The 17,916-nt window shown below is 55.5% G+C and overlaps 2 protein-coding genes and 1 long non-coding RNA gene across 12 annotated transcripts in view; 2 read left to right on the top strand and 1 right to left on the bottom strand.

Annotated features, from left to right (window-relative positions):
* Positions 1-448: 448 nt before the first annotated feature.
* SLC38A7 (solute carrier family 38 member 7) lies at positions 449-8,174 on the top strand. The gene is made up of 11 exons (XM_072980580.2): positions 449-1,342; positions 2,732-3,156; positions 4,092-4,290; positions 4,938-5,082; positions 5,286-5,384; positions 5,536-5,593; positions 5,958-6,072; positions 6,245-6,392; positions 6,495-6,694; positions 7,075-7,129; positions 7,283-8,174. Exons 1-11 carry the CDS (start codon positions 1,108-1,110, stop codon positions 7,383-7,385), a joined length of 1,782 nt encoding a protein of 593 aa, XP_072836681.2. The 5' UTR covers positions 449-1,107; the 3' UTR covers positions 7,386-8,174.
* Positions 8,175-8,176: 2 nt separating this feature from the next.
* On the bottom strand, positions 8,177-10,429 carry LOC144584433 (uncharacterized). The gene is made up of 2 exons (XR_013538665.1): positions 8,540-10,429; positions 8,177-8,375 (listed from the first exon to the last, which is right to left on the bottom strand). It is a non-coding gene; the product is annotated as an uncharacterized LOC144584433 (long non-coding RNA).
* Positions 10,430-11,195: 766 nt separating this feature from the next.
* Positions 11,196-17,916, top strand: part of CNOT1 (CCR4-NOT transcription complex subunit 1) — a 51,295-nt gene continuing 44,574 nt past the window's right edge. For all 10 annotated transcript variants that reach the window (XM_072980578.2, XM_072980571.2, XM_072980579.2 and 7 more), the window contains exons 1-2: positions 11,196-11,350; positions 14,990-15,261. In XM_072980578.2, coding sequence (XP_072836679.1) covers positions 15,160-15,261 — 102 coding nt within the window. In that variant the 5' untranslated portion in view covers positions 11,196-11,350; positions 14,990-15,159. The remainder of the gene's footprint in view (positions 11,351-14,989; positions 15,262-17,916) is intronic.

The following is a 17,916-nucleotide window of genomic DNA, read 5'->3' as shown; positions in this document are numbered from 1 at the left end:
GCCCAAGGGAAAGGCCGACGGGCAGGACGCCTTGGCAAGGTGCTCCACCTGCGAGCAGCCCCTCGGCTTTGGAGCCCCTGCCTCCCGGCTGTGGTGTGTGGGCTCTGCTCCCGCTCTCGGCACTTACTGGCCAAGAGGGCTCCACTTTTGCTGCTGTTGGGGGGGGGGCTGGGTGGAGGTGGTTCGACCACCAAGGCCTCTCCCTTCTCCCTCATGGCTGTCCTTGTCCCCCTCCCCCGGGGGGGGGCAGCTTGTCTTCTGTGCAGCCCTCTTGGGGGACCTGGCGCCTGCCTCCCCCCCCCCCCCGATCGATCTGTGCTGTCCCTTTTCTGCCCCAATCGCCCTGGCCCCTTGGGGCCGCCCGCCCCCCCCCCCCCCCGCCCTCTCTCTGCCTGGGAAATAAAGAGAAGGGCTGCTGTACGGCCTGCAAGGGGTGCAAACGGAAGCCTTTTTTATTTTGTCCTCCCCTTCGCTCGGTCACGAGGGGATGATGCCGCGCGGATCCGAGCGGCCACAGGAGAGGGTCGGAGGCAGGCTCCTGGCCTTCCCCGCCCCAAGTGCCAGGCTGGTCTTGGGCAGGCGGGCGGAGCACTGAAGGCCCGGTCCGGGGCCCAGCGGGCGCCTTCGTTTGGGCGGCTGTTTATGGAAGGCCCCGCTCCGGATGAGCTCCTCCAGCGATCCCGGCCTCCTGCAGGCAGGCACGGGCCCAGAGAGGGCGAGGGTCCGCCACCGGCAGAGGAACGATGAAGGCTCCCCCGGGCGGGATCGGAGGGACGGCGGCGGGCCTTCCGGGTCCTTTCCTTCGGCCGCGCTCTGAAGGCGCCTCTTTCTCCCTCACGTTCCGCCGCCTCCAGAACCCGAAAGCCCCGCCACCGCCCTCGAGGCTGCTCGGAAAGGCCCGCCGGGCCCTCCGGCCTTCCCGGCTTGGGCTTGTTTGCAAGGCCGCCAGGAGGGCTTCGGCCTTAAAGGCCAACCTCCAACGCTGCTCTCCGGCTCCAAGAAACGAAGGACGGCAAGCCGGCGCTTCGGCCTCTCTGGCCACTCTGAGCAGGGAAGGGGGGGGGGAACGACACTCTGCCAGGGTGCCAGCCTCCCCGAGAGGGGTGGATGATGGGAGCTGTAGTTCCCCCCAGGGGGGGGAAGGAGACTTTTTTCAAGGGCCTGTCCTGGACCGGCGGCGGGAAGAGGGGGGCCTCCGCGCCTCTCCCCCCGTTCCGGCGGCAGGGACTACCTTTCCCAGGGTGCACCGCAGCAGGGGAGGGGCGGGGCCGGCCATTCTGCGGTGTCACGTGGTGCTCTCTGTCAGCTGAGCGGCGGCCGGAGGGAGCCGGTGGAGAAGGAGGTAAGCCAGCGATCGAGCCAGCGGGCGGGGAGGGAGGGAGGGAGGGAGGGGGGCTCCGAGACAAAGGCCCTCCCGGGGACGCGCGACACCCCCCCCCCCCGGCGAGCCTTCCCGGCCTCTGGGCCTTCCTGCCCGCCCGCCCCCCCATCAACGCCCCTCGACGGAGGGCCAGGCGGTTGGGCAGCGCGGGGGAAGCGGGAGGGGGCGCCGGTCGAGGCGCGGCCAGGGGGGGCGGCCTTGGCTCTCCCCCCACCCCCACCCCCCCGGCAAAGGAATCCAAGGGAGGGGTGGAAAGGACGTGGAAGGGGGGGAGGGTAGACGCCGACCAAGGGGTTGATGGGGGGGGGAACACACGCGGACCCACCTTTAAAAAAAAGGGGGGGGGAGAGAGATCTGGAGAGCAGGTCCCCTTTTCTTAAAAAAAGGCAGGGGAGGGAGGCGCCGCCGGGCTGCCTTGCTCGCCCCCCTCCCGCTCCTGCCTCTGCCCGCAAGGCCCGGGACCCTCGGACTTTGCCCCCTCCCCTCCCCAGCAGGCAAGGCGCCTCCCTTTGTCGCTGATTGCAGAGGAAGCCGCGGATCCTGGCTCAGCACTTTGGAGAGAGGGGGGGCGGTCGGGGAGTCAGCCCTCCCCAGCCTGGCTGATGACCAGAGCGGCTGCCCCTTGTGGGGGAAGAAGCTGTCCCCCCGGGGAAACCGGGGGGGGGAAGAGGGGGTTACAAAAGGGCACCGGTCGGGCGTTGGGGGTGGAGGTGAGGGGGGGGAGAAGGGACCTGGTCCTCTGCAATAAGCCTGGTCGTTTAGAGCTGGCGGGGGTGGGAGTGGAGGCCGGGCCCTGCTTCTCTCCCAGAAGTGAACGGGATTCATTGGTGAGCCTTTGCAGGTCCCATCGATTTCAACGGGCAACACTCATCGAGGTTAAAATCAGATGCAGTCCATCCTATTCCTGCTCCAGAGCAAAGCCTTCTTCTGCCAGGGTGTGGGCTTGGCCTTCTGCAGCTGGGTCCTTTTCAAGGCCTCTCCTTTCCTAAGGATGATGGGACTTGTAGTGGCCCATGTGATTTCCAGTTTAGAGTGCCCTGTTTTAGGGAAAGAAGACCCCGTGTGCAGGCCTCCCAGGGCTTTGAGTGGGGGCTTCTGTCACCACACCCTCCCATCCCTTCTCACCGCTGCCTTTCTTGACTTCCCCCTTGTTGTGAGAACTGGACCCTCAAATAAAGGGTGACTTTGGAGGGAGGGCGCACAGGGGGAGAGGGATCCACCGTGTCTTAGGTGCGCCCCCCCCCCCCGCCCATCTCCCAAGCCAGCCGGGCCAAGCGTTGTTCAGTGGGCAAAGACGGCCCTGCGTCTCCTCCTGCCCGGGGCTGACTCTGGTCTCTTCCTCTTTCCTAGGACTCCTGGCCCTGACTCTCCTGCTGGTCTCCAAGCCTGGGTGTGCGTCGCGCCTCCATGCCCTCCTGGACCCCACCCAGCGCAGGGTGGAAGAGGTAGACAGGGGCCTCCTTGAGAGAGCGCCGTGGAGCGTTGCCGGGCAGCCCACTCCAGCGGAGATGACGCAAGGCCACGTGGCCATCAACACCGAATACGGGGACTGGGAATGGAGCGCCGATGCGGGCGAGCGGGCCAGGCTCCTGCAGAGCCCCAACGTGGAGGGGGTGCCGAGGAGGAGCAGCGAGGAGCCGCGGGGGCCGGGCACGACCTCCACGCTGAGCGCCGTCTTCATCGTGGTGAACGCTGCCCTCGGGGCGGGCTTGCTGAACTTCCCAGCGGCCTTCAGCATGGCCGGAGGGGTAGCGGCTGGAATCGCCCTGCAGATGGTGAGAGCAGGCAGGGAGGAGGGAATTCCCCCCCCCCCTTATCTGTCTCTCAGGGCTGAGCTCGTAGGCAGCGTGAGGCCTGAGGGCAGAGACTTTCCACAGGACATGGCCTGGCAGGGTGGAAAGCAAGCTAAGCCATGGGGTGGTGAGAACGGATCCCGTGGGCCCTTCTCCTGTGGGGTGAGCCTTGGCGAAGGGCAAGCATGGCTTTCCCCAAGTGAGCCCCTGAAGCCACACTCGGCTGCCTCCGATGGAGAGCCCGGCCAAACCCCTTTCCGTAGCCCAGGCTGCCTCTTGGGTCCGCAGGGAGAAAGTCCAACAAGCCAGCGGGTGCAGGAGGAGGGCTCTGGGACTCTGCTGCAAATGGCCACCCCTTCCCTTCCTCCTCCTCCTCCTGGGGAAGGTGATGGTGACTCCAGTGGCTTCTAGAAGAAGCAAACGGGGGAACAGGAGGAACCATTAGGCCGGGTGGTTAAAGGGGCCCTCGGTGCCCGGGGGCAGTCCCGCTGGCCCTTTGGGTGCTCAAGGAAGGGAAAGGCCACCTTTCCCCGGCCTCTGCTGGGGACCTGAATGGGAACATCTTGGGAGGCCTTCCCAGGGGCAGACCTTGGTCTGACCTCGCTGGCTGGTTTCTCCTTCCTTCATGAAACGTTGCATTTGTACTTAAATGTTGTGGTTGCAGGAAGTCCCTCTTAAAATGGGGTTTAGTAGAAGAGCGGAGGGCTCTGAATCTTAAACCTATGGCCAGTTCCCTGGAGAAGCACCGGCCTGTTCAAAACAGGAGAAGCCCTCCCGGGCTTTCTGCCCCGTCCACCCCGGAGGTTCTTCCCTTTGCTCTTGGACCAGCTGGGCCGGAGGGGCAGGCCAGGGAGGTGGCTTGGCAGGCTTGCCTTGCTCTCCCAGCCAACGGCCACCTCGTTCTCCCTCGACTGCAGTGCATGCTGGTCTTCATCATCGGCGGTCTGGTCATCCTCGCCTACTGCTCTCAGGCCAGCAACGAGGCCACGTACCAGGAGGTGGTCCGGGCGGTGTGCGGCAAAGTCACGGGGGTGCTGTGTGAAGTGGCCATCGTGGTCTACACCTTTGGCACCTGTATCGCCTTCCTGATCATCATCGGGGACCAGCAGGACAAGAGTGAGTGCCAGCCTCCTTGCCCAACGAGGGGGCAGAGGCTGACCCGCATCCCCTCTGGTCCTGTGCTCCAGGAGGGGAGGGAGGGACTTCGTCTGGGCCCAGGGAGTGGGTCGCCTCTCCTTGAAACCTGCTTCCCATGGTGGGCTCAGATATTTTGTGCCATCTCTGTGAGTTCTTTTGCATGCACGTGGGACTCCCTAGTTCACCACGACCAGGCTGCCCCAGTGAACATTGTGGCTGAGCAAACCTTTGAACCCGGGTCTCTGATGCCCACCTGGTGCCTCTCCCACGTGACCACGCGGTAAGGCAGGTATGCCGACGCAAATGGCCGCTGCAGCTTCTCCCGTCTGTGCAGCTTCTCTTCTAGGCCGAATCTAGCCCTGTGGCCGTTCTATCACCACCCCCTCTCGTTGCTTCCCCTGCTCCAAACACCCCATTTCTGGGCGTTCTGTGACACAGAGATCTCCTGTTTGTGAGCGCTGCCCTGTGTGTGTCTTCCCTGGACCTTCAGGCACAGGTTTTCTGTGTGGGGACTTCTCTGCTCTGCCTTGGCCGTGTACAGTCTGACTTTTCCTCTGCTGGCAAAGACTTCCTCGGTGGATTGGGCCCTGCCATTGACAACCACCTTCTTTCCCCTCCTTTCCTAGTAATTGCAGCCTTGGTGAAGGACTCCTTGGGGACCGAGAGCGTTCACTGGTATACGGATCGGAAACTCACCATCAGCATCACCGCCTTCCTGCTCATCCTTCCTTTGTCGGTTCCCAAGGAAATCGGCTTCCAGAAATATGCCAGGTGCCCCCAAGGCTGGCGGTAGGGAAGGGCAAAACAGGAGATGAGGAAACAGCCCGGGAGGTCCAGCTGGCGGCTTTTCTGCTGCCCGGCAGGCGGGAGCGATTTGGTGCTGGGTATGTGCCAAAGGCAGGTGGGAATCGGTGGAGAGCCTCCATCCATCCATCCATCCATCTTCCCCTTTCTCTTACCTTTTTTTCCTGCAGTGGCTTGAGTGTTTTGGGGACTGGGTACGTCACCGTGATCATCATCATCAAGTATATTTGGCCCGATAAAGAGATCACCCCAGGGGAAATCCCAACCAGGTACAGGAGCGGAGGGTGGCTGTTCAGAAAGAACTGGAACGCATAGGATTAGAAAGAAAAATATCTCCCAAGCAGCCTTCTGTTGCTGAGGAATGGCTAAATCGGCCATGAATCCCCCTACCCTGACCCGCCTGCGTGTTCCTTCCTGCAGCCCCTCGTCATGGATGTCCGTCTTCAACGCCATGCCCACCATTTGCTTTGGCTTCCAGGTAGGGCTGGGTTAGGGTTTATGGCCGGGTGGGAAGGGAAGAGGCTCAGAGCAGGACAGGAGGCAGGAACCTCTGTGGCGCCTGGCCTTGTGGGTCTGGTCCTGAGTGGGCTCCCGTTCTCTGGCCTCTAGGCCCCTTGCAACTGCCAGGCTGCGCAAGAGGGCAAAAAGAGGGAGGCCCCTGGCTGGGGGGGACCTGCCCGTGGCTTGGGTGGAAAGGCGGCTTCGTTTCTGGCCGTCTCTTGGGGGGGGCAGGGGGCTTAGGGACATCCTTTCCCCTCCTCCACGGTGAAGGCTGTGGGCAGCCAGGAGAGGACTAGTCTCTTCCTTGACCAGTAACCCTCCCCTCCCATTCTCCCTGGCAGTGCCACGTCAGCAGTGTGCCCGTCTTCAACAGCATGAAGCGCCCTGAGGTGAAGCCCTGGGGAGCGGTCGTGACGGCAGCCATGGTCATTGCGCTCTTTGTCTACACCGGCACCGGTAGGGAGCCACTGGCCATGCGAGTGCCACGGCCCGCCCCTCTGTCTGGCCTCCCCCTGAACAGGAGGGACTCATCCCCGGGGGGGCGGCGGTGGTCTGGGGAAGAGACGGTGGCCCCTGGCCTCTCCTCCCTCAGCCACAGGCAACCCGCTGGCGGCCTCTTTCCCTCCAGGCGTCTGTGGCTTCCTGACCTTCGGCTCGAGCGCGGAGCAGGACATCCTCCTCTCCTACCCCTCCAGCGACGTGGCCGTGGCCATCGCCCGGGCCTTCATCATCCTCTGCGTCCTCACCTCCTACCCGATCCTTCACTTCTGCGGCCGGTGAGAGGAAAGGGACGGGACGGCCCAGGGGCGGCGGGAGGGCACTGGCCCTGGTGGCGGGAGGACCTCGCAGGCCCCGGCTGAGCCCCGCTTCTCTCCCAGGGCAGTCCTGGAAGGCCTCTGGCTGCGCTACAAGGGGGAAGCCGTGGAAGAGGACGTGGTGCGGGAGCGGCGCCGGCGCCTGGGCCAGACACTTGGCTGGTTCCTGCTGACCCTCCTGCTGGCTTTGTTCATTCCCGACATCGGCAAAGTCATCTCGGTCATTGGCGGGCTGGCAGCCGGCTTCATCTTCGTCTTCCCAGGTAGGGCCCTCCTGTCCCCACAGCAGCCTGGCCTTTGGCCTCTGGCTGCCGGGGGGGGGGGGGACGCACCGGCTCCCGGGTGTGTTCCAGGGTATCTTTCCCCCGCCTCCCTTCTTTTGCCAGGGCTGGGAGGAGAAGGGGTGGCCATGGGAGGGCTTAAATGGGGCTGGAAGTGAATGGCCGTTCACACAAGGTGGCTTTTGAGCAGCCTGGTGTCCCGTCTTGCTCTCCTGCCGTTTGTGCTTGTGGAGGGGGATGTGTAAGTTCCCTTAAGCTGCCCAGGGTGCTTTGAACGGCGTGCGGAGGAAAGCTCTGCCCTCAGGCTTGCGTGCCAGGATCCCTACCTTCATGGCTCCCTTGTGTCCTTCCTTCTCTGCCAGGGCTCTGCCTCATCCACACCAAGCTCTCTGAGATCCAAGAAGCCCGGCCGGCCAGGTGAGTGTCTCGTTTCCTCCTTGCACCTCTGTCTGCCCATCCTCCCCCGTCGGGAGGTGAGGAAGAGGGTGTCGCTTCTCTTAGCAGCTTGCCAATGGGGCACACGCAGGCACATACCAACACACACTTTTCTCTCTTCCTGCCTCTCTGCAGCTGGTGGATGATGGTCAGCTATGGGGTGTTCATGGTGGTCCTTGGAGCGTTCATCTTTGGTCAGACCACAGCCCATGCCATCTTTGTGGATCTCATGAAGTGACCCTGCCGGTGAATCTCCTCTCGTCTCTGTGCAATTAAAGGAATCCAAATGGAAACACCCACCTAAATCCGGGGATGTCCTGAATGTCAAAGGGAAGCAACGGCTCTTCCTTCCATGGTCCCTCCCACCCCCCACCCCCCACCCCGCTCCTTCCCCCTCTAGGTTTCATTCCTTGGACTTCTGATTTCTCAGCCGAGCGTCCCAGTGGCTGTTTGACCAACTCCTTCTGTCGATACAAATACACTGAACTTGTATGAAGTCCCGCTCGGTGAACACGGGCCGAATCCCTGCCTGCCTTTTGGAAGGTCACACAAGAAGCAGGCTCACCTTTGGACCTTGCCTTGAGTTTGCATGTGGAGGAAGATCAGGATCACTCATACGGACTCATTTTTATGTGCTGGACTGCGTGCATTATGGCTAGCTGGCCATCCTGACCTTGTAAAGCGGGCCTTGCAAGGGGGGGAAGGCATGTGCACCCTGGGAAGAGCTGCTCCTTGCCGCATCCTGTCTCCCTGCAGAATCACTAGAGTTCTCAGGTGGCTGGAGAGGAAACAGTGGCCAGTTGGGGATGTGCCCCCCCCAGTGGTTTGTTGGGGGACAAGGCAGCCCTCCCTAACCCTGAGAAGTTGGCCCACCCCTGGCGTGAAGAGGATGGGAAGCCGAAGGCTCAGAGCGAGGGTCTGCTGCACTACATCAACGTCGGGGAGTTGGTGCATTACTAGCCTAGTTTGGGAAACAACACTTTTTTCATTTTTAACTGGGAAGAACGTGTGATCATGTGGATACTGAGCTTGCTTTTACTTTTTTAATTTTTTATATACAAAAGTGTGTTTGGAATCCTTGTTTACATAGAACAGCCACGTTGGAAGGGGGAAACGTTAGAAAGGCCTTTGAGGGCAGTGGTTTGGCAAAAGGATGGTTCACAGACAAAGGTTCTGTTTTATTATCTCTCCTTGTGATATATATATATATCAGAGGAGAGTCACAAGCCTATATATGTCTCCTGCCTGGCAGCGCCCTCTCCTTAAATATATATGTATATATATGCTTGTGACTCTCCTTAAATATATATATATTTAAGGAGGGGGCGCTGCCGGGCCACACACAAAAATGCATCAGGTCAGACAAGAGTGGGGCGAAGGAGAGTCACAAGCCTATATATAATGTCTCCTGCCTGGCAGCACCCCCTCCTTGTGACTCTCCTTTGCCCTACATCTGATCTGATGCATTTTTGTGTGTGGCGTGGTTGCTGGCAGTCTGTTGAACCAACTGCCTTTAAGCCATAGGCGTGGATGCCTAGTTGTTGTTACATCTTGGTCTGACGTTGATCCTGCAGCCTAGGCTGGTTGCAGGACCCCCCTTCCAACAACCTTGCTCCAGTGCGCCATTGTGTAACACAGCCTGATGTTTACAAAGCCAGTGCTTGGAGGGCAGCTCCTGCCCTGGGGGAAATGTACTGCAGGTGCTTTGATTAGGTAATTGTTTGGGGGGGGGGTTGGTGGCTGTTCAGGTGCTATCTTCCTTTCCCTCTGTTGATTGCTGGGGAAATAGGAGGAAGTTAGGGTTTTAAAGGGAAGATGTTACAATGAAAATAACAAAAGAAACGAGCTCTTTATGGACTACTTTTCATTTGATGCCTGCTGAAAAGGTTCCTTTTGAGGATTGCCACAAATCTAGCCTAAAGCACTTGGGACCCAGTAGCCTGGGCACCCTGGAGCCACTGCCAAGGTGCTTGTGCCACCCTCTGGCTTCCCAGGCCTGCAGACGGCCATGGCCCTCCTTCTCTCCAGGGCACCCTTTCCCCCACGTGCTGTCCATCCTAAAGACCGGCAGCCCTTCTGGCCTCCCTCAATCAGCTCTGCTGTGCTGGCCATCATGTCTACCAACTGCCAATTTCTGCCCCCACCCCCATGGGGCAGTCCAAAACATTCCCCCCTCACCCCCCTTGCAATCCTTCATGCCAGGCTTTGGCTACCCTGAGTGGGTATTCTGGGTGTGGTCGCTCTGGTTCAAAACTCTGGTTCCTACACCGGGTATCGTTTAAGAGCTTCTGCGCCACCTTGTTGACACCAGGCAGCACCAGAATGTCCGATGTGACCAGAATGCACATCTCCCTTTTGGGTAGAGACAACAGTGGGTCCCCAGGTGGCCTTCAGTGGCCGACACACTCACTCCCACCCTCCTCCTGAGCATCTCATTCATGCACTGAGACCCTGTGGTGGGTACCCGGTCTAGGGGACTCCCTCTCCGGCCACAGAGCCCCAGTCCCTCCTCTCATCTTTGGGGTGGGTCAAGCGAGGGGAGCCACCGGAGGTGAAGACCATGACATCAACTTGCCATCAGATGCTCCCAGCACTAAAATTCTCAGTAGCTCGTCAAGGCCAGACCTGGCTTTAGCACCACAAACCCTCCGAGCCAAAAAAGACCCTGAACAGTTGGTTGAAGAGTTGGTTTCTTTTAAATTTTATTAACCCTAAGAAAGGGAGAGGGGGAAAGTCAAAAGGCACTAAAAAGTTTTTTTTAAAAAAACACTTGGAGCAAACACAGTTCTGACACAATGAAGAGGCCACACCAGAAAATAACAGAGCTAGTCTACCTCGGAGGACAGCCGCTGAGCAAAGCCTCCCTTTTAAGCTTGAGAACTTGGAACACTTTGAAAAAGAAAGTGAAAACTTACCCTGATGAATTCAGTCTCCCAATTGGGAAGGTAAAATGGGAGCCAAATGTGGTTTTATTCAATTACATTATTATTATTTATTATTGGAAATATTGACATCCTGGCATTTCTGCTCCCCAACAAGGAAACCTGCATCCTTGATATATATTTGGGGTGGGTGTGCGCCCCCCTCCCCACAGGACTGACCCCCCCCACACACACACACACGGGTAGGGCAGCCCCAGGGTTGCTGGCGAGGGGTTAGGCTTTTCCTATTTTTATGGGCCCGGCGGAAGGGGGGGGGGAAGAGAGAAGTGGCTGCTGTGGAACCCCCCCCCCCCGCCCCGCGGGAACTATGGACTGGCGAGCGAGTCAGTAGCGCCCGCCCCCCCCCCCCCCGGGAAGGGTCCCAGAGCAGCGGGAAGGAGGGATGCTGGAGGCGCTGCCCTCCCTCCTTCCCTCCCTCGCCCCTCATCCATCCAGCTAGCCCAGGAAGAGGCGGAGGGGGGGCAGACGCTTCCTGGGGCAGAGAACTCAGCCAGCTCGGGTGAAGGGAACGACCCTGGCCTGGCCAGCCCCGCTTCCCCTCGATCTCCCGAGGCGCCCCTGCCCGGAGGGAGCAGCCCAGCCACGGGCAGCCCCCGCCCGCCTGCCATCCCTGGACTGGTCAGGTCCCGCCGCCGCCGCCGCCGCCGCCTCACCCAGGATGTTCCGGGACGCCCGCCTCCCGGCGGAACAGGGAAAGCATCCTCCCCGCCCGGACATCGGGCTGCCACACGCGAAACCTCCTCGCTCGTCGGCCCTTAAGTAGCCTTCGGCTCCGGCCGCTTCTGATCGCCGCTTTCCGATTGGCCGAGTGGACCCCCCTTCCTGGACCGCCGGGCCAATCGCCGCCCGCCACCCGCCTCGCGAGGCCTTCTGTGCCATCCTTCCGGAGGCCCCCTCAGGCCCCTCTTGGGGCGGCCTGGCCTTCGCCCGCCGAAGCAAAGGATGAAGGGAAGACGAGTTGAGTGGCTCTAGGCGGGAAGTCGGTGCTGATTGGCCGAGAGGCCGGAGGCAGGCTCGCGCCCCAAAGAGAGCTCCGTCTCCCATTGGGCCGCCCTCGGCTCGCGGCCCGGCCGCCACGCCCCTCCCCGACCCTGGCGTCCGCGCAGGGGAAGACGGGAAGAGAAAGGCCGCGACGTGAGCGCGCGACTCCGGCCGCCATTTTGTTTGGGACCTACCGAAGGAGGCAACTCCAGAAGCGCGAGCGGCTCAGGCAGGCAGGCGTCCGCCCCGGCCCGAGACCCTCGCCCCGGACGCGCCCCAGGTGAGGACCGTCCCCGGCGCGCCGGGCCCCGAGGGAGGCAGTGGGGCGGCGACGGGAGGCGTCCTGGGGGCCGGGCGGGAAACAGAGCCCGGGGGGGCCAAGGCCTCGGCTCCCTTTCCGTCACTGAAGGGCCCAGCGGGGCGGCGAGCCTCCGGGGCTGTTTCCTGGGGGGACCGCTCGCCCGCCTGAGGGGGCCCGGCAGCTCCTGAGACCGCCGCCTTCCTTACTGGTACTGCTCCTCCTACGGGCGCCCTGGAGGCGAGCCTCCCGGGAGGTAAAGAGACGAGGCAGATGGGCCGTTGCTGCCCCGTCCGTCCGTCTGTTTGCCTGTCTTGACAGGGGGCCGCGGAGTGGGTTCCCGAAGGGCCTCCCGGGCCGGGCCGCTCCCTTCACCGCGCACAGACCGGAAGTCGCTCGGCCCTGCCCGGCCTGTTCGGGCTGCCCCGGGAGGGAACGCCAGTCCCGGGAGGAGGAGGAGGCGGCGACGTGCGAGGGGGGGTTCCTGCCTTCCTTCCCCTTGGGGCAATGGCGATGGAGGAAGAAGGGGGTCTGGGACCCTCTGAGGGGCCTTGGGAGAGTTGCGGGGAGCGCCTCCTTTCCGAGGGGCCTCGATCGGGGCTGGGTTGAATAGGCTCCGGCGAGGCGGCCAGCTTCGTTCTGGGCCCAGGAGCGGTTACGGGGTGCCTGCCTGGCGGGATGGCTGGTCTGCACGCACCTGATGAGCCCCCCCCCCCGCCCGCCCCTTGACTCTGAAGGTTAGGTTAGCCCTGGGCCTTGGGCTGGTCGCTCCTTGGGAAACTTCAGAGGGCAGATCGATCTCTTCATCAGTCAGTCTTGGGCTGATGGCTTGCATTTTGCATCCTGTAGGTGTATCCGCTTGAACGTTTCATTATGTTGCTAAAGTGGAAGTTTTGAGCATAGTATACAACTTAATTCCTTCCGTTTAGCTGGTTCCCGCAGCCAATGTTTTGGTTGGTGATTAACACACTCCATGATAAACATCTTTATCTTAGTCATAATTACACTGGAGATGTTATTTGGACGTTGAGTCATGGCAACTGGACTTCTTGTTAGGTTGAAATGTTTCAGTCTGAAGAAGCTTTGCTTGGATGAGGAGGAAATGTTTCAACCTAATAAGAAAGAAGTCCAGTTGCCATGACTCAACCTCCAGATACCCACACCTGGAGGACTGAGAATCTTCACAAATACCTTGGAGATGGTTGGTTACTTTTGTGTATCTATTAAACATAAATGTTTCTCATAATAGATTGGCAGGTACCTTGGTATTGCTAGACTAGCACACAGTTTTCCCTCTCTTGGCTGCTGTCCTGAAAATCCTAGTTTGTTTACCTTGTCCGAAGATCACTTGCTTCTCTTCCTTCACCTCTGTATCATATTTGGTTACTTTGTCTTGTTTGATTGTTTTTACACTGTTGCTCTTTGTGATTGTAGCCTCTGCTAATTCTTATTCTATTTGTTTACTTCTTCTATTGTTTTCATATGCAGAAGCTTTTTTCTGTTTTTCTTTTCTGTTGGTGGTCATCAGAGCCATGTTGTTATTTCTGCTCTTTCTGTGTTCACCTGGAATAGCTTCATTGTATCTATATTTTTCAGTACTGCCTATAAGCTGATTGATACCCAAGTTACATCTTTTTAACTTTTGTCCTTTCCCCCTCCTTTCCAATCCTGACTCAGGGTGCCTCTGATTTTTTTCTGCTTGGATGGTTAATTAAGTCCGGTATGTTCAAGATGACAGTTCCTGCCTTTCCTCCCAGATCATGGTCTCATCCCACCTTTGGTCCACTGTCAGATCTCACCAGTTAGAAGTTTTAATTTTCGCTTCACCTCTTACTTGTCTCTGGCCCATTCATTCTATCACCAGATCAATGTTACTTCTTTGTCTAGTTTTAGAAGAGATAGTTGTGTTCGTCTGTGTTAGCATATCAGGCCAAAACAAAAGAGAAAAAATTAAAAGACAAAAATGTGGTGTCTTGGAAACTAACTGCCGTCCGTTAGTGTGAACGTATATGATCAAGTCCACTTCCTCAGATTTATATCTTCTTTGTGTACACTTCCTTGTCTAGCTGTAGTGTCAAAAGTACCAACCTCCCCACCACCACCCCAGTCTCTGGTCCTTGCCCTCACTTTCTTGTCTAGATCACTGGTTCTTAACTTTGGGTTACTCAGGAGTTTTGGACTGCAACTCCCAGAAGCCTTCACCACCAGCTGTCCTGACTAGGGTTTCTGGGAGTTGCAGTTCAAAAGCATCTGAGTAACAAAGGTTAAGAACCACTGGTCTAGATGACCCTAGTTTTCTGCAGTTTGGGGGAAATCAGGAGAGAGTCTCGTATGAGGAAGGTCTTATTTTTCAGTGTTGTCCATTATTGTCTTCTCTAGCTGTTGGCATCTTTCTGTGGCCTCAGAGAAGCTAGTATTTTCAGCATCACCCCCAGGGTTCGATAGGATATAGCAGGAGTTGGACCTGATTGCAAAGCATATGCTTTATCATTTTGCACATCTTCTCTTACTCAAAGTCTTCTCATATGTATGTAGCATTCAGCTGCCAGCATTATGTACTGCTCTCTTTGCTCTGGTCACACTGTTCCTTCTTTCAAACCTCTACAGGCTTCTTTGCCTCTCCTGAGTCACGGAGAAGCTCTTGTGTGCTTACCTCCTGTATCTCTCCATGATTATAGCTCTCTGACTCTTTCCAAACCCCTCTTACTTCCTGAAACAATTGCCATCTTTTTCGGTTGTTGCATTTCCTCTCTGAAATGATAAGGATCATTATAGGGACTAAATAGCTAACAATTGCTTTCTTTCTCAGTGAGGAAAGCTTAAGTGCCTTTGTGTCCAAAAAGGCTTTTAGAAATATTCTTGTTTAAATAGCAGGCTGTTGTTGCTTGCACTTCTTTGCAACATGTATGTTGCCTTTTATCCAGTGGGCTTAAGGGGGCTTACAAAGTTATCCTTCCATCTTCCTTTGCACAACAACCTTCATGACTGAGTGTGAGCAACCCAGGGTAATCCAGTGTATTTTATGACTATGTGGAGATCTGAACTCAGGTTTGCTAAGTCCTAATCCAACACTAGCTGTTGGAGAATGAATTAATGTTGCATGATAGATTGAAAAGTATTTTCCTCCCGACCATTCATAACACAACAAGAAGAGAGCTCCTGGAATCATTTCTTGGAAATGGTGCCATAGTTCATGTGACACATGAAGGCATCTAGGAATACCAGTTCTTGGGGGTGTGGTGTTTGAGTAGTACATCTGCAGTGATTAAGAGAGAAAATTGATCAAGAGCATCAAGACTTTCAGAATGTTGTTGACCCATATTCTCCTTTGAGTAGAATAGAAGTGTGAACATTCCCAAATATTCAAACAAGAGTTGAAAACAGTTAGGGTTAATGATTGCAAATCAAGGAAAGAAAAAAGATTGCTTCCCCCATTGTAATTACATCAAGCCAAAAGTAATTTATTTTGCCCTGAGGTTCATTTGCTTCAGATAGGACTTGGAGCGTAGGGTCCTTCAGTTATACATGAGCGGTTATCAACAAAGATGATCTATTATAATGCAACTGTATACAGCTTTAACGTTTGAGGAGGTGTGAATGCTGCTCTCTCTTGTCTTGCAGGTGCCATGGTTCAGAACAGATTGAGAGTGTTGGGAAAGAAGAGCTGAAGATCTAGCATCCGTCAAGATACAGGCTCACTGGAAAAAAATTAACCTGCCTCTGAGGTGACTAAAGGGGAATAATGGTGATTTTGCGCCGGGCTCGGCCGCCTGCTTCCGCCCCAACCAGCAATGAATCTTGACTCGCTCTCGCTGGCCTTGTCTCAAATCAGCTATCTAGTGGACAATTTAACCAAGAAAAACTACCGAGCCAGCCAGCAGGAAATACAGCACGTAAGTAGAGAATACACAAACATTTATTCTCATATAAAATGATGGGAAGCAAAAACTGAATGAACAGCTCATTTTGCGTCCTTGAAGTATCTGCTTCTGACTGATGGAGGTGGTTCCGAAAAGGATAGCTTCTAAGATAGGACAGTTGCTTTGTATGGCAAGTGCAGAGGGTTACAGTATGTGGAAACCTGAGATAGCTAACACTTTTTATTGTTTAAGGTCTCCTAGGATTCTGGGGATTTTTTTCCCAGTGAGACAGGCTTAACACAGCCTCCTCTGTAATTGATGTCATTCTTGTAATTCCGCTGTCTTTTTCATAGGTTGAATGCCAAAGGTTTAGTTTTCAGAAGTCTTAATTTATGTTTTTGAGACAGTCACCTTTAGGATGCTTATACAATAGACATAGCATACTTTGAAATTCTTTTCCTCACTACTCTCAGTGATGTCAAAGCAATGAAGATTGTCACCTGACTTTTTTTCTTGACTGTTCTATAGTTCTTTGGAGATGGGGATAGGGAGTGGATAGCTCAGCTAGTGACTTAAAATGGCCTTTTGGTGGCGGAGGTAGTAACAGAGGCCATATTTGTTCTCACCTTTTTTTGTTACAGGCTTTGTAGGTTTTGAGCATTCTGTCATATAGGTTCTGTGTCTGTTGAGAATAACATTTTGAGCTTTGTGTAACCGGGTGCCTTTGGGTGAATGGTTTGGCATGTGTAGAAGAGACACGGCTTCTGTTTTCTCCCTCAGTTCCTTCCTGCCCGCCTTCCCCCCGCCCCATGTTGGGAGGAATTTGCATGAATGAAGTGCACCCTTTTTCTTCTTTTGCTTTTATTTTTCAGCCCTTTGTTTCAGATATCTTCGGCATGTTTTTGTTGTTGTTTTCCACTGATAGGTACCCTCAGTGATCTTGTGTGAAAGTGTGTGGTTGAGAACTCACTTTCTTGGAACAGTTCTGCCGATCTAGCAACCTGCGTGGTGCTTAGCTTGCACATCCATCAGAAAAATATTCACAGCTTATAGGAAAATGCAATGTTAGTCTTCCATTAAGAGGTTTGATGGGGCTGAGACATTCTCCTTTACACCTTTCTGTGGAGCTGAAGATGAAGTGGCTTACATTCCAGAGATCTGCTTCAGCCTGAATCATTTAAGCTGTTTTCAGACCATGCATAACCTTGTAGAAAAAGGTAGTCCGTTTTGGAGGAGTAGCAGCCTGCCAACTGTGCAGATGGGCTGAAGCAAGGATTTGTAATCTGCAAGTAACTTTTCATTTCTGTAAAAGTTGGTCTTACATAGGAAATAATATTTACTCCTCAGCTATTCAGTACATACGTTTTCTGATACCAAACCCCAGTTGCGGAGATAATATATAGCCCATTTATTTTCGTGTTGAACATGCTTGGTTGCAGAAGTGACAAGACAATTGTTCTGGAAGAAGGGAGATTGTTTAGTCATTTTTTGTTTGAAAGAAAGAAACCAGAGAAGATGCTTCAGGAGCCTAGTAGACGTTCCATCCTCCAGAAGCCCCTGCAGCCATTTAGTTCAGGAAGAGTTGGCTGGTTAGTGGACAACAAGAGAGAGAGGAAGGGTGTGCAAAGAATGAAAGAGAGTGGGAAATGAGCAAAAAGATATATAAGTTTTAAATGATGATTCTTCAAATGCCTTTTCATTTGGTGACAGCAGTTCACCACCGGGGCAGTGCAGTTCTCCCGTGCCTTCTCCCTTTCTGCACAGCACACTTGTGAAGGAGCCACAGCGGGTTGTTTTGATAAAAGAAATCCAGTCCACGGAGTGCTTTTCAGCGAGGGTACCTTTTCTCCTTAGGCTGGTGTCCGGACTTGCAGGCACAAAGGAAGGCTTGTAAAATTCCTGTTCTTTCTGAACAGGAAGAGTTCCCCTCCTCTGGTTGTCTGGCAAAGCTGGTTGACTTACAGGCAGATCAGAGTTGAGTCCCTTTCAAAGAATCATGTGAGAAAGTGCTGAAGCCCTCGGAAGGCTTGCAGAGTCCCTGATTTGTGGGAGAGAAAAAAACTGCTCCCAGGGTGACATTCACTGAGGCAGGAGAAAGAGGAGGCCCCACTCCTGTCCAGACTTCCTAAGGTTCTTGTTAAACCTGTTGTACTGGAATGTCTGCAGTTTTCAAATGCATGGCAGACCTTATATCATATTGCCAGACTGCAAACTTCACTTGCCTTCTTTTTAAGGTTGTTTGGATTACTGAGAAAAAAAATTGTTAGGCCTAAAAAGAGAAACTGACATCATCCTGCATTTGCCACAGGGATGCATTTCAGAACAGATGAACTGAAATTGTATTGGAATGAAATGATACCATTTCTGCCGAAGGTGCTTAAAAACGCCGTGGTTCTTTTCCTCTCTTCAACTGTGTCAGGACTGGTGCTGGAAATCAGGGAATCCTCCTTTGTCAGCAAGTGGCGAGTTCCTTCTGTGTGGCTGCTCACAACACTGCATGTGTTCTTGGCCCCTGAAGCCTCAGGTGATATGTTGCCATCTGTTCACGGTGGTCCTCTCTTGGCAGCAGGCAAAGCAGAAAGCTATCCTGTGGTCTTTCTGACCAGAGAATTAACAGAGTGGAGAGAAACTTCTTAGTGGTTGTGACGGACGCCAAGGTGTATGGAAGAAATGGGAAGGAAACAGTTT

Source organism: Pogona vitticeps, chromosome 10, assembly GCF_051106095.1.
Source record: "Pogona vitticeps strain Pit_001003342236 chromosome 10, PviZW2.1, whole genome shotgun sequence".
Classification (NCBI taxonomy): domain Eukaryota; kingdom Metazoa; phylum Chordata; class Lepidosauria; order Squamata; family Agamidae; genus Pogona; species Pogona vitticeps.
The sequence above is the reverse complement of the archived record's forward strand: the minus strand, read 5'-3'. Positions and strand labels throughout refer to the sequence as shown.